The following is a 12,540-nucleotide window of genomic DNA, read 5'->3' on the forward strand; positions in this document are numbered from 1 at the left end:
TTCCACTCCATCACCGCCTACTTAATATTCCCACGGTCTGTTGAAAAATCCTTGGACACCCTGTGAGAGCCTCGTCTTCCTTTTGACGCTCTGCCTAGCGAATCCCGCGTCTCACTGGCTTCACCCAATGTTTGAATGTCTCCCATCAAGCGGCAGGCTGAGATGCTCACGCTGTCCAAGACACGGAGGAGGGCTACACATTGTGTTGTGTGTTTTTACACACACACATTAAGTTGCTGTTAACGTGTCTATTGCTCCTGGAATTAAAACAGCAATTATACATATATGTGAACAGTATTATAATACAACTGAAAAATGATATAGAACCCGTGTGTCACGTTACGCTTTTGTATGGGCAAGGGTTTTCTTTATTTTAGTGTGTTTGTTGTGTCTTTCTGTGATTGGTGTTTGTCTTGTGTTTCTGAATGTTTCCCATGTCTCGTTATGTCTGATGACGTCCACCTGTGTGTCTTTCCCCTTCCCAGTGTGTTTGACCAATTGGTGCCCTCTTCCTATCGTGTTCCCCAGGTGTGTATCTTTAAAGTTTGTGTATTAAGTCTGTTGTGTTTGTCCAGTCACTGTGGGGTCATTGTCTACGTCAGGTGTCCAAGTCCTGTGTCCAAGTCCTGTGCGGGAGTCTGTGTTTCAGCCTCGTTTCAGTCTAGTTGTCTGCGTCTTAGTCTAATCGTCCTTTTCACAGTCTAGTCATCCTCGTCGCAGTAAACCTCTCCACGTTCCGGCTAAGTTCTCCACGTTCCTGCTAAGTTCTCCACGTTCCGGCTAAGTTCTCCACGTTCCGGCCAAGTTCTCCACGTCCAGCCAAGCTTGCCAAGTTCTGCCAAGTCAAGCCAGTGCAATCACGGCAAGCAGTCTCCTCTCGCCCAGTCCCGTCATGGCAACCCGTCTGCCCCCGTCCTCTCAGCCGTCCCCACTTGTTCCAATAAAGTTTCTCCTTTTGTTCACAATTCCTGCCTCCGGGCCTTTGGGTCCACTCTCTCCTACGCGCACCATTTCATGACACCGTGAAGGTAACCCAAAGCTGGTGTAACCCAAAATTCTGCGCCTTGTCAACATTTGTGACCATTAGGGGCAATGCCCACTCATGAGGTGTGTGTATATACTTGGGGCTGACGTACAGCATAACAGCTAAATGCCGCTTCACCATGTTTGCTTTGAAACCTGGGCTCCACTAACTGACTCAAGTTAAGTGTTGTTACTCTCACTCTTTTCTATTTTCTCTGTAACATAAATGAAAGTGTATGTGGTCGCTGCGTGGGTTGCCGCAGATGTTCACGAGTGTGTGTATGACCTTGTTTACATTTCTTTGCAGCAGCCATCTTGCGTGTATTTCAACTGTCGCCATGTATGACGTTTTCAAATGTGCCTCTCATTATTGTCCAAGTGCCCGTCCTGTGGGTCGCGTTGGAAATATTTGTGTCCAGACAAGGGTGAGAGCATGTCAGAAGGACAAGAAATAACAAATATTCTCACAAAGTATGAATGTGCCGCTTCAACTGACCGGCGACCAGTCCAAGGTTTAGTGCCTATTTTGCCCCGAGTCAGCTGTGTTAGGTTCCAGCTCGCGGCAACCCCGAACGGGTTCAGTGCTATATGGAAAATGATTAGTGCACATTTCATAACCTATTTAATTGAGATACGGTATTCTTAACAAGCTTAGGAACACTAAATCTGTCAAGGAAGCGTATTCCTATTTTATTGACACGGTCACTGCAAATGATGTCTCAGTGCTGGAATTTGCTTGTGTAGTGAACGCAGCAAACAATTGTTGGTCACAAGACGGAGGAAGTCTTACTTGGCCAGCTTTAAAAGTATTCTTAGAAATTGGAAGTCAATGATGCCTAAAAATGGGCGGGGTGGGAGAAGGAACGGGCACAACGAATGGTAAACATCCTGCTTCATGTGTGCGCATTGTAGGTGAACTACAATGTCAAAAGTCTGTCACATGAATTGCTTTTTCAGCTTCCCAACGGATGCATTGGCCGGCTTTTCCTTTGCCGCTTCTTCTGTGTTCACACGTTGGACAAAAAGCAAAGAGCAAACAAGCCATCACTTTGTCTGGAAGCAGCAGTCGAGTTCTCAGGTCAGAAAAGGAAATCCCACCTTTTTTGTGTCCAAAAGAATGATTGTCTTCCTTTTAAATGGCAGCAGAACAGTAACGGCAGGTTATCATTACACAGACAACTTTATTTACAAACAATATACTGTGTAATTCCCTTCAAACAATGTTATTGCTTATTACAAAACAGTCACCCCCAAAAAAAAAAATCTATTTCACAAAGGCTGAGAATGAAAAATAGCAACAATGAGCATTTTCAGTTAAATCTGATCATTATTCCGTGTTTTGAAGATGCATGTGCAACTATACAAAGAACTGTACATGACTGGTTATCCAGGCTAAAGATTGTCAGTGGTTTCGAAGGCGGAAACCTGCAGCTCCTCACAAGCTCCTCACAAGCTCCTCACAAGCTCCTCACAAGATCCTCACAAGATCCTCACAGCAACGCTTATTATAAAAACGTACAAGTTATATTTAAAAATGCATGTCATTTACATACAAGATGATATCCATAACTTGATTATCTCTTCTCCAGCATTTCAGAATAAGAACAATATGGACCTCAGTATTTTTCACGTGTACAAAAGGGAGGAGCTATAAATAAAAGACAAAGTACTGAAAGCAGAGGCAAATGTCATCGAAATGTGACTACAACGCCACACGGTGCCACATGTAGACGACCCACAAAAAGGTCGGGCTATTCTGCTTTCAGGAGAAAATTCAACATGAACTTGAAATGTTTAAAGGTGAACTTTGGAATCTGCTCATATAGTAACTGTTGAACGTTTCAGTACTTTTGGCACAAGTTGCACTTCTCAACGTAGCAGCAACGTTCACGACACGTAATGTCTTTGACACAAATCTTGGCGAGTGTTTTAAGGATGCCGTCAGTGTCGCCAGACGGACGCCACAGAAATAGAGAACGAATGGAAGATTCACAAAAAGGCACAGCAGTGGACAACTTTGCAATTTGGGAGTCCAACATCTGTTGTGAATTTTGAGCTCCTTGTTCAAGAACAGCAAGTATTGAAATATTAAACAGTTGCATTGCAGAAGGTCAAATGAAGTTCACCTGTAAAGGTTTTAGTGTATGTTGGGTTCATTCTGAAACCTGAAAAGCGTTCCCTAGCTTTTTGCCATCCGTGTATATCGGCCAATCTTCTTGAAGACTGTGACTCTTTGATTAAGCTGAGCATCTTCTTTTGGTCTTCAAAATGCGGTTTTGTTGTTAAATCCACCAGATGAAGAAGAAGAAGAAAATGGCAGTGAAGCTTGTTGACATCCTAATCATACAAAGGTTTTGCAATGGAAAAAATGCAGTTGAAAAAGGAGCATTTCATCTCAGTTCCTTGGACCGTCGGAGCGTCTCCTGTGCCGAACGTCCTCGTCACACAAACGGGCTGTCCGATCGGAATATGTCGGAATAGCTTTTGCCGTTGGCGTGCTCGGTGTGACTTTCGATGCTGTAGCAGCGGTGAACCTCGGTGAGCGATGACGCCACGTAAGAGGCCGAGCGGAAGAGGTCGGCGTTGGCAAACGTGCCGGCAAACTGCATCCGCTGCTGATTCCAGTGTCGCCGCAGAACGGTTTGAACCTGACGGGAGGGTGCAAAATACCGGCAATTAGGAAAACAGTTCCATGTGATTTAATGGCAATTTATGGACATCAATTCATGCTACTTGATTACTTGCAGTGTTGTCTTGTAATCTGATGACTTTCTTTCAATAACGAGCAATCTGCACGAGTTCATTTTTCCAAACTAGTAATCTGATTAAAGTTACTTTCCTAAGTGGCTGTATGTTACTATTTTTTTCATAACCTCATAATGGATGTAGAATTCAGAATTTTGAGGAGAAAATTTTCTCTTGCATTTGGGAGTGACGTCACATCGCATGTCAGGTTTTCTCAGCGGAAGACGCAATGCCGGGTCACGCGTACCAACACGTGTGAGCACTTGGAGTCCGGCCAAAACAATGGAAGAAGCAGGAGGAGCTCCACAAACGCTTGCCTTTGCCATTACTTTGCATTTTTGTCCAGTCAAGATGACAAAAAGCTCTCAGTGCATCGCAAACGTTGCGCTGGCCGCCCGCTAAAAACGCCACATCCAATTTGAGCAAACACCTCAAAGCAAAGCCGACAGGTGAGGAGACAGCCGGCAGTTCGACAACAGTTACTTCTTTCAAGTCATCTGTGACGACGCGGATTTCTTGTTACTGTAACAATGAGTACTTCATTTACAAAATGAAAGGTTGCGTGTCTTACCTCTCCATTAAAGAAGCAGAAAATGGTGGACACGAGGAGACCCTGAAAGTGCCACAGAGTGTGGATAGTAAGACATGAAAGTGTGCAAATATGTGTTGCAGCTGTGCTGGGATGCGCTCACCTGGTAGTGCATGAGGATCTCCATGACGTACAGATAGATCTCAGAGAACTTGTGCTCCCGCGGCTTGTAGGGAAGCAACACAAACTGGATGCCAAGAAGCGGAATGAGGATCAGCGTGGCCCTCACCGCCCGCATGTACAGGCTGGACTCGGCCTGGTGGGTCACTCGCAGCTTGGTGATCAGAACACGGACGATGTTCAGCAGGAAGAAGAGGTTCACCTGGAAGCAGATTACAGGTTGCGGCTTCCATGACATGACATGACATTAGATAGCGTGAGAGTTTGACACTTACTACCAATGCGGCACAGATTGGCCCATGGATGATGTAAAGCAGGGATGTGTCCGAGCTGACCCAACAGCTATCAAAACAAAACCTCATTAAAATGTGCTCTGAAAGCAACATATGACCATCATTTCCAGACTATAAACGGCTACTTCTGATCCTCGTGCTTTGAACCGTAGCTGAAACAATGATTGGGCTCGCTAACGAGCTTCCAATCCATTTAGGGCCGATGCTAATTCTAGCCCTTATTTCGCTCTTTAGCTTTTCGGTTGTGTGCTAAAACGGTTGAGTGTGGATGCCAGCAAATTGTGGGGACAGTGTCACAATTTGAAGGGCATTTGGGGGGCAGGGGTTGATCTTTCTGGAGATTAACAAACGCCAACTGTAGGATGAGAAATGACATCACAAAAGAAAATGCTTTCTCTGCAACCTCCTTTCCGTGCAAAGATCCAATCCTACAACGTGGACACCTTCACCATCTTCCTTCTATATGTACTTTTTTGTCTCCGCTCGATGTGCCTTATATTCAAGTGTGCTCAACAGTCCGCAAATGACTGCAATATTTAAGATGAAGAGAGAAAAGAAAAAAGCCCACTTGTCATTGTAGTAGCATTGGCGTGCTATGGAATGCAGCACTGCCGGCACCAACGGAAAAGCTGTCAAATGTAAAGCGCACGCGTCACACGTCAGGTCCGAGCGTGTACGAGCTGCTTCCGCGACATGCTCACCCCAGCCGAGCAGGTAATACCACAAGAGATGCTGCTTCTTGGCAAACACGGCCACCACGATCAGAGTGTGCAGGTAGATGCCCTCGCACAGCATCCAGAAGTAGTTGCAGCTCAGCAGGTAGAGGTGAACGACCATCAGCAGCTTGCAGCTCGCCTAGCAACGGCAGACGAGCGCATGACCGCAAGTCCAACAAGCCCAACAAGCCCAACAAGCCCAGCGAGTCGGCAACCAGAGCGACTGTCTTACCGAGTCGTCGATCGTGTGTCCTTGCTTCTTGGCCACCTCCGTTAGCCACACAACGGTGATGACCGAATTCAGAACAAAGGACACAAACAGGTTTTTGTGCAGCGTGATCCTCTGACAGCTCAGACTCCTGCGGAGGAGAGATTCCGCTTTCTTCAATTTTACACTGGTCTAGAAAAGCGCTATTATTCAGCAGGCACTTACTTAAAATGGAAGAAGATTGCCAGCGAGACGATCAGTGAGACCAGGGACAGCCCGTGACCAATCATGACCAGGTAGAAGTGAGTCATCGCCGCCTGTAAGGACAACATTTCACTTGAGAACTTTCCTGGGGTGTATTTCACAAAGCAGGTTTAGTGAGAAGCCGGGGTCAAGAAATCCTGAAATGGGGGAAATTCTGCATTTTCCGTTTCGGAAGGGGAGGTAACTGAAGGCAGGGAATAAGTTTCATAAAAAGAAGTATTCCAAGCGCTCGCTCATGAACCGAACCTGGTCGGCTGCGGGTTTTTCACAATTAACGTTGAGGTTTTCTCTGTCCCCGCCTCCTTTCGGCCACACACCACATTTCATTTCCTCATTCATAAAGTCAGCTGCGGCGAGTTTTTGCGCAAATACGTCTATAGCGTTTTGTCCTTTTGTTGATGAAGGCGCCACATTATTTGACAGGGAATTCAATATTCGTCTCGAGAGTGTTGTCGGACCGGCCATAAATATGCTGGCATTTCCGGACACTTCTCTTTTTCAACGGTACCGCTTCACATCACAGTCCATCATCTACATACACAACTTAAACTGTTCTTACATTTGCAACATTACCGGCGCCGTAGTCACAGCATATAGTGTGTGTTGAACTTTTTCATAACCGTTTGAATAATGCTTTTATATTTCATCTTGAGTCAAGCGCGCTTCTCCTCCGCAAGATTGAACCAAAATGAAATGAATTTCCCCTGTAATCTTATCGTGATTGCACAGGACAACATTGAAATGCACGCACTGACCCGAGCAGCAACGTTCTCCCGCGCCGCCTTCCTCAACAGGGAGCCGCTGCGGTGTTGCACTTTATTTTTATTTTTATAAAGATATGTTCAAATTCGTTATGTGATCGCATTGAGATTTTCAGTTGAGAGGGGTTTAAAAAAAGAGAACGCGGAGCAGAGGGCGGCAGAGCGCTTCCCCGTTGCCATGGAGACTCGACGACTCAGGGCTCCGTCGATGTGGACTTTTTAGTGTGGTGGTGAAACGACTCCGCGTCAAATGAGCTGTCCTGGAACCGAAAACGCAGAGTTTCTGCTCTCAGTGTATGTCAAGTCGCTGTTCCGAGTTTTGTGTTTGTTGAACACGCTTTGTGAAACGCACCCCTGATTTTCTCTCACCGTGCCATGATGTGTCGTGTTGGCTTTGCAGGTGGTAAAGTCCGTCCATGTCCGGTTGCTCTCGGGGTGACGCCACCAAATGCCGGTTTCCGTACAAACTTTGGACGCTAGCGCTGATGGAAAAATGCAGACTTAAAGGGTCCACCTTTAACATTTCTTGACAATAATATATGTGACCTCCCTGGTGTAAACATGACATTCTAATGAATATTACATTTGAGGAATACGAGTGATGCAGCAAAAATGCAGCCATTTGTATCCATCTCATGGGACGGCCCGTTTGCCGTCGACTGACGATGACACTACGGTTGCGCAGGGCTCAGGCAACGGCCAATCACAGCTCACCTGTTTTCTGAAGCTGAGCTGTGATTGGCTGTTAACTCAGACCTAAGCAGCAATGATGTCATTTTCAGTCGACAGCGATCGGCCGAATGGCCGCCTTCTGATATTGATCAAAGCTGCCAGATTTTGCTGCCTAACTCATATTCCACTAACGTGATATTAAACAGAATAACATATTTAGACTAGTGGGTGTGCATAGAACATTTTATGGTCAAGATTTTATACATTTTTGGGGTTGACTTCCCATTTAAAGTGAGATTCAAACATGCACCTCAAGGATGTCTGACCATTGAATGTTTGGCACAAAGCATTGAAGGCATTAGAACGGTGCAAGTTCATTCAATGGATTTTGTAAAATGATCAACAAGTACAGAGCATTTTGAGTCAACCTTGCTTGCCCAGGGTGAGAAGAGATTTTGTTCCCACGATAATTATATAATCCCCACAAAGACAGCATGCATTCTGTGTTCACTGGAGGTGGCACTTCATCATCATCATCATCATCATCATCATCATCCTCATCTCGTTGGTGTTTGATGTTTTTCAGCAGGGCACAAAGAATTCATTTCACTGTCTTTCCCTTCAAAGGTAGGATCATGCATTTGTTGTCTCCTCTTATCTATGACTGCCATCAAAGTCAACCAAGGTCATTGGATCGTATACAAGCAAAAATATTACCAGAAGGGTCAAAGTCTTTGTAATAATTAGGGCAGCTCTGCTCTGTTGTGAGTCCTGCTTCGGTTTCGTCCCAGCACAACCATCCGTCCCACGTTATGTTGCACGCCGGTCCTGCAGACAAAACGCCAAATGGTTTGCCATTTTGCTACAGCAAAATCCACGTCGTCGTCCTCACCCGTTGTTTGGCTTTTGCGCTGATGATGGTCTCCTCTCACCATCCGCTGGAAGCACTTGTACTGGGCCATGGCGATCGTTGCCGGATGCTCGCTGTGCGGGTTCAGCTGGTCCTGAGAGTCGTCTTCAGAACTTTCGGCCGCAAGCGGCTGGCACGACTGAAACACACTTTTCCTGATTACAACTGATATTCCAGCATGGAAAAGTGTGTGGATTTGGACTACCTTGCTGAGGGAGCACAGAAGCAGGAGAAACCTCAAGCCGTCCATTTGTATTGTCAGAGCCGTTTTCTGGGGAAGATAGATCGTGTTTTTTTTAAAAGTCAAATTGGATGAAATGTGAAATGTGGGCGGGAAGGTTTGGAATTGGATTCAAGGAACCAAACACCCTTTTAAGAAATCACACATTGAAAGTACGGCGATCAAGAAGAAGTATTTTTCATTGTGCAATAACCTACATCTGTTTAGGAAAGGTTTCAATTGCTACGACTTTCCCATCTTGGAGATTTTTTGGAATGAGATGGATGGGCTCCATTTTCGCCATACTTTTGACCTTTGCGTTCAAACCGTACTGCTGTTCTGGCACAACGCTGGTCTGGAAGCATCCAAACTTTTTGCAGTGCCCCTCTCTCCAAGATGGAACTTTAGTATTCTGTTTTTGACATTCACACTTCCTGTATGTGTTTCTGTTGATGTATTTATTTGAAACAAGGGCCTGCCGATTGTCTTGTGACGTGCGTTTTCCGTGCGTGTCCCAAAGAAGGTTACATGAGCAGGATGAACATAACGTTAATGGGGGAAAAAGAATGAACTATCCTGTCTGACGAGTTTGCGGGGTAGAGGCTTTGTTTTGGATTTGTGGTAGAAGGCCGACTTGCTCGTTGAGCGCTAATTTGTGTTTGTCATGTTTTGGCTTTAGGGTTGTTTTTTGCTTTGGCTTTTTTGTGTCGTTTGCTTTTGGTTCCATTGTGGTCGGTTTTGTTGCGTTGTCTCTGTCTGCCTTTGTCTCGTTAAGTATGATTTTGTCCACCTGTACTTGTCTGCTGTCCCTCTCGTGTCAGCCAATCAGTGCCCCCAGCCATGTGTGTCTTGTCCAGGTGTCCCCTGTTGTGTAATTAGTTACTTTGTATTTAGTCCCCTGTTTTGATTCACTTCTTGTTGGTCCATTGCTTGTTTGTCTGTCACTGATGCCATTTGTGTCCGTATCTTGCCTTGCCACGTTTGGAATGAGGACTTTGTTGTTGTTGTTATTTTACCTGCACCTTGTTGGCTCCTTGTTTTTGTTGAATTAAAGCAAAGCTTTTTTTGGACTTGGCCACTCTCCACGCCTCGACTTCCCTGCACTTGGGTCCTCATCCACAGCATACCGTGACAGCGTTGTGAATGGTTTTGTATCTTATGACTAAAACGCTTAAATTCTTAGTATATAATAAAAAGGATCATTTGTGTAAAAAAAAAAAAAAAAGCACACCAAAAAAATGCTAACCTTTCTTCCCGTTCTGTGTAATGGCCTCTCTCTTCCCTTGACCTCCACAGTTTCCTTCCTCGTTGTGTTTTTAGCCTCCTTATTGAGCAAGTTTAGCCAAAGGAATGTCAATGCAGCTCAAAGTGTTGGACTTTCTGGCAAATCGTCAACACTGCCAATACTGACCCAAACTTCTGCATGAACTCTTTTCATTCATGTGATGTGTAGCTCTTAAAATATAACTTGCAGTACGTCAGTACATCATTTTTTTAATCACACTATGTTAATACAAAGCAAACACAAACCAATTGTTTCATGTATTTGTAATCTATGTGTTCTCTTCAACCTTTCATTCTAGTGCATGTACATCATTCAGCCTAATTCAGATGAATAATCATGCAATGTTTCCAGCATCATAGGCACATTGCGCGTGAACACACTGTAGTCGTGTAGAATGAAAGCATAAACAAGAGCTTACCTTTGCAGGTGACTTGGATATTTTCAAGACTAATCCCTCAACTTGCTTTTTCTTGTCATTGAACTAAAAAAGATTCAAGCTGCGCTCACGAGGAGTCCGAGTGTCTGCTCTGTTACCCTCCAAAGTCTGAAGCAATACTGAGCTGATAAGGACGCTTTGCTGATGACATCATTTGTTTGCCTTTCATGGAGGCGTTTAAATAGGGACATCCCTGCAGGGGGGATGACAACACTGGTACAATGCGCACACACACACACTGCAGCAGAGATCCAAAACAAGAAATGACCCACAGGGGCATAACACGCTCAAGTTCGGTTCTTTGTCAAGCACGATATATCAGACTGTGGCAGAATGGAGCTACACTCCCGACCACAAGGGGGCAGTTTGCCTGTAATTAAGCAGGTGCCGGAAAATATGTCAGCGCAGCACCTCCACTGATCTGAATATGGGGTGGATGCCACAAACTTCCCACTTCCGGGTTTCACACATCAGCACTGTTTCCGGCCACTGCCGGCCGCGTTCCAATACTTGCACCCCCACCCCTGCGCCCCCCCAACCGTGCGCTCCCACCGGCCGTCTCAGCTCTCTGAAATGCTGAAACAGACACATTACGCACAAAGGCGGAAGCGCAAGTGTTGGGAAACGGCCCACACGTGGTCAACCGGAACCGTAAGCAAAGCTGATGTGTGAAAACTTGGAAGTCAAAAGTTGTTTAACATGTAAAATGATTTTTCCAAAAATAAAGGACACAAGACATGGTGGTGATGTAAAATTTAGGTTGTTGGATGACGATGTAAAAGTAATTTGGTCTTGAAATGTTTTTTTTTTATTATAATTTTATCACTATTATGTATGGCTTGATAGAAAAAAATCATATCTTCCAAAGAAAAAAAAGAATTGTTCCAAACTATTATAACAGTTGTTTGTGCGAAACTCTGAAAAAGCAGGTGTGCTGCAATGTCCATGAAGAATGTGGCGGTGGATCGTAAGACTGTGGTCGTGGTCAGGCAAATCCTCTGTCACGTAAAAGAAAAAATAGAAGGACAAAAAGAACTTTTTCTCTTCGCACATTTTACAATTGTAAATCGCTGGACTACGAGAATTTGGTGTGCTTTAAATGACTGTAAATCTTTTGTGTAAATCATGTTTAGTTTGTTTTATATTTGGAATTTGAATGTGTAAAAGATGTGCAAGGAAATAAAGTTATTTGAAAACTGAAAACACGGACGCCATGTTGCTACCCTCGGCCACAGGGCGGGGCATGCGCTCAAGCATGAGCGCATGAGCGCATGAGCGCATGAGCGCATGAGCGCATGAGCGCATGAGCGCATGAGCGCATGAGCGCACGCCTATCGTTTTGCACGCAAAGTAACTCTTCCACAAACTAAGTGTACAGTTTCTTTTCTATTTTCTCCTTGTTTTATTTTTTAACCTTTGATGCACGGCATGTATGATACAGGCTGATATGGTATATTCTTTTTTTTTTTTTCTCTCTCTCTCTTTTTTTAGAGAGAGTTCAATATTGTTCATTTGGTAATCTAACCGATTCGACATATCATCATTATTGTTCTCTTTTTTTTAATATATATATATATATATATATATGGTATATATTCTTATTGTACGTGGATTTTCAATGTTGTGCATGCTGGAAATGTAATCAGTATGTGTTCATACATTATATGTTCAAACAAGAGATATGATGACGTATGTATTTGCTTTTTTCCCTGCGTTTGGCTCCTGATATAACAAGCAAGATACTTGATAATAAAGCCATTTTTTCTGGTACCAATGAATGTATTAGAACAGGTTCCTCTGTCATTTGTTTGTCATAATGAATATGTGGTCCTAAATTTGAATTTGAACGTGATTTTAGTGCTGCCTGACAACCAAATGTCATATTTTATTTTTAATATTTACCAAAGTTGTCATGGTTGCCTTTTGCGCATGGCAGGTCTGTTTTCAGCAAAATAAACTCTGTTACCTTTTTCTCCTATCACTTGTCGCCATCTTTGCATTCCGGGCTCCGACCGCAACAAATGGCTTTCAATTGTGCATGTACAATATTCAGAACTCATTTCCATATTATGGGCCCTGTTTTAGCAAGCGTTCAAATGGATAATAGTTTTATTTTACGTCCATTCACTTTGCACAGACTTATCATTCAAATCAATTATATTTTGATTTTCAAGGATAACTCTTGATAAAAGGTCGAAGGCTGCATTGTGCAGTCCCACCTACTTCAAATGGTGCTATTTGACTTATTTGCTTTCAAGTCCTCTCGTTTGACTTTCTCTTGCCACAATTTGCTCCTCC

General features: G+C 44.1%; 1 protein-coding gene across 1 annotated transcript; it reads right to left on the bottom strand.

Annotated features, from left to right (window-relative positions):
• Positions 1-2,184: 2,184 nt before the first annotated feature.
• Positions 2,185-10,617, bottom strand: LOC144038178 (calcitonin gene-related peptide type 1 receptor-like). Its single transcript, XM_077550413.1, has 13 exons — positions 10,225-10,617; positions 8,507-8,572; positions 8,284-8,440; positions 8,109-8,219; positions 7,089-7,201; positions 5,920-6,011; positions 5,719-5,845; positions 5,472-5,625; positions 5,339-5,399; positions 4,753-4,819; positions 4,461-4,679; positions 4,340-4,381; positions 2,185-3,671 (listed from the first exon to the last, which is right to left on the bottom strand). The coding sequence occupies exons 2-13, from the start codon at positions 8,549-8,551 to the stop codon at positions 3,465-3,467; spliced, it is 1,395 nt and encodes a 464-aa protein (XP_077406539.1). The 5' UTR covers positions 8,552-8,572; positions 10,225-10,617; the 3' UTR covers positions 2,185-3,464.
• Between the last annotated feature and the right edge of the window lie 1,923 nt (positions 10,618-12,540).

This window comes from Vanacampus margaritifer, chromosome 1 (genome assembly GCF_051991255.1).
Source record: "Vanacampus margaritifer isolate UIUO_Vmar chromosome 1, RoL_Vmar_1.0, whole genome shotgun sequence".
NCBI lineage: Eukaryota > Metazoa > Chordata > Actinopteri > Syngnathiformes > Syngnathidae > Vanacampus > Vanacampus margaritifer.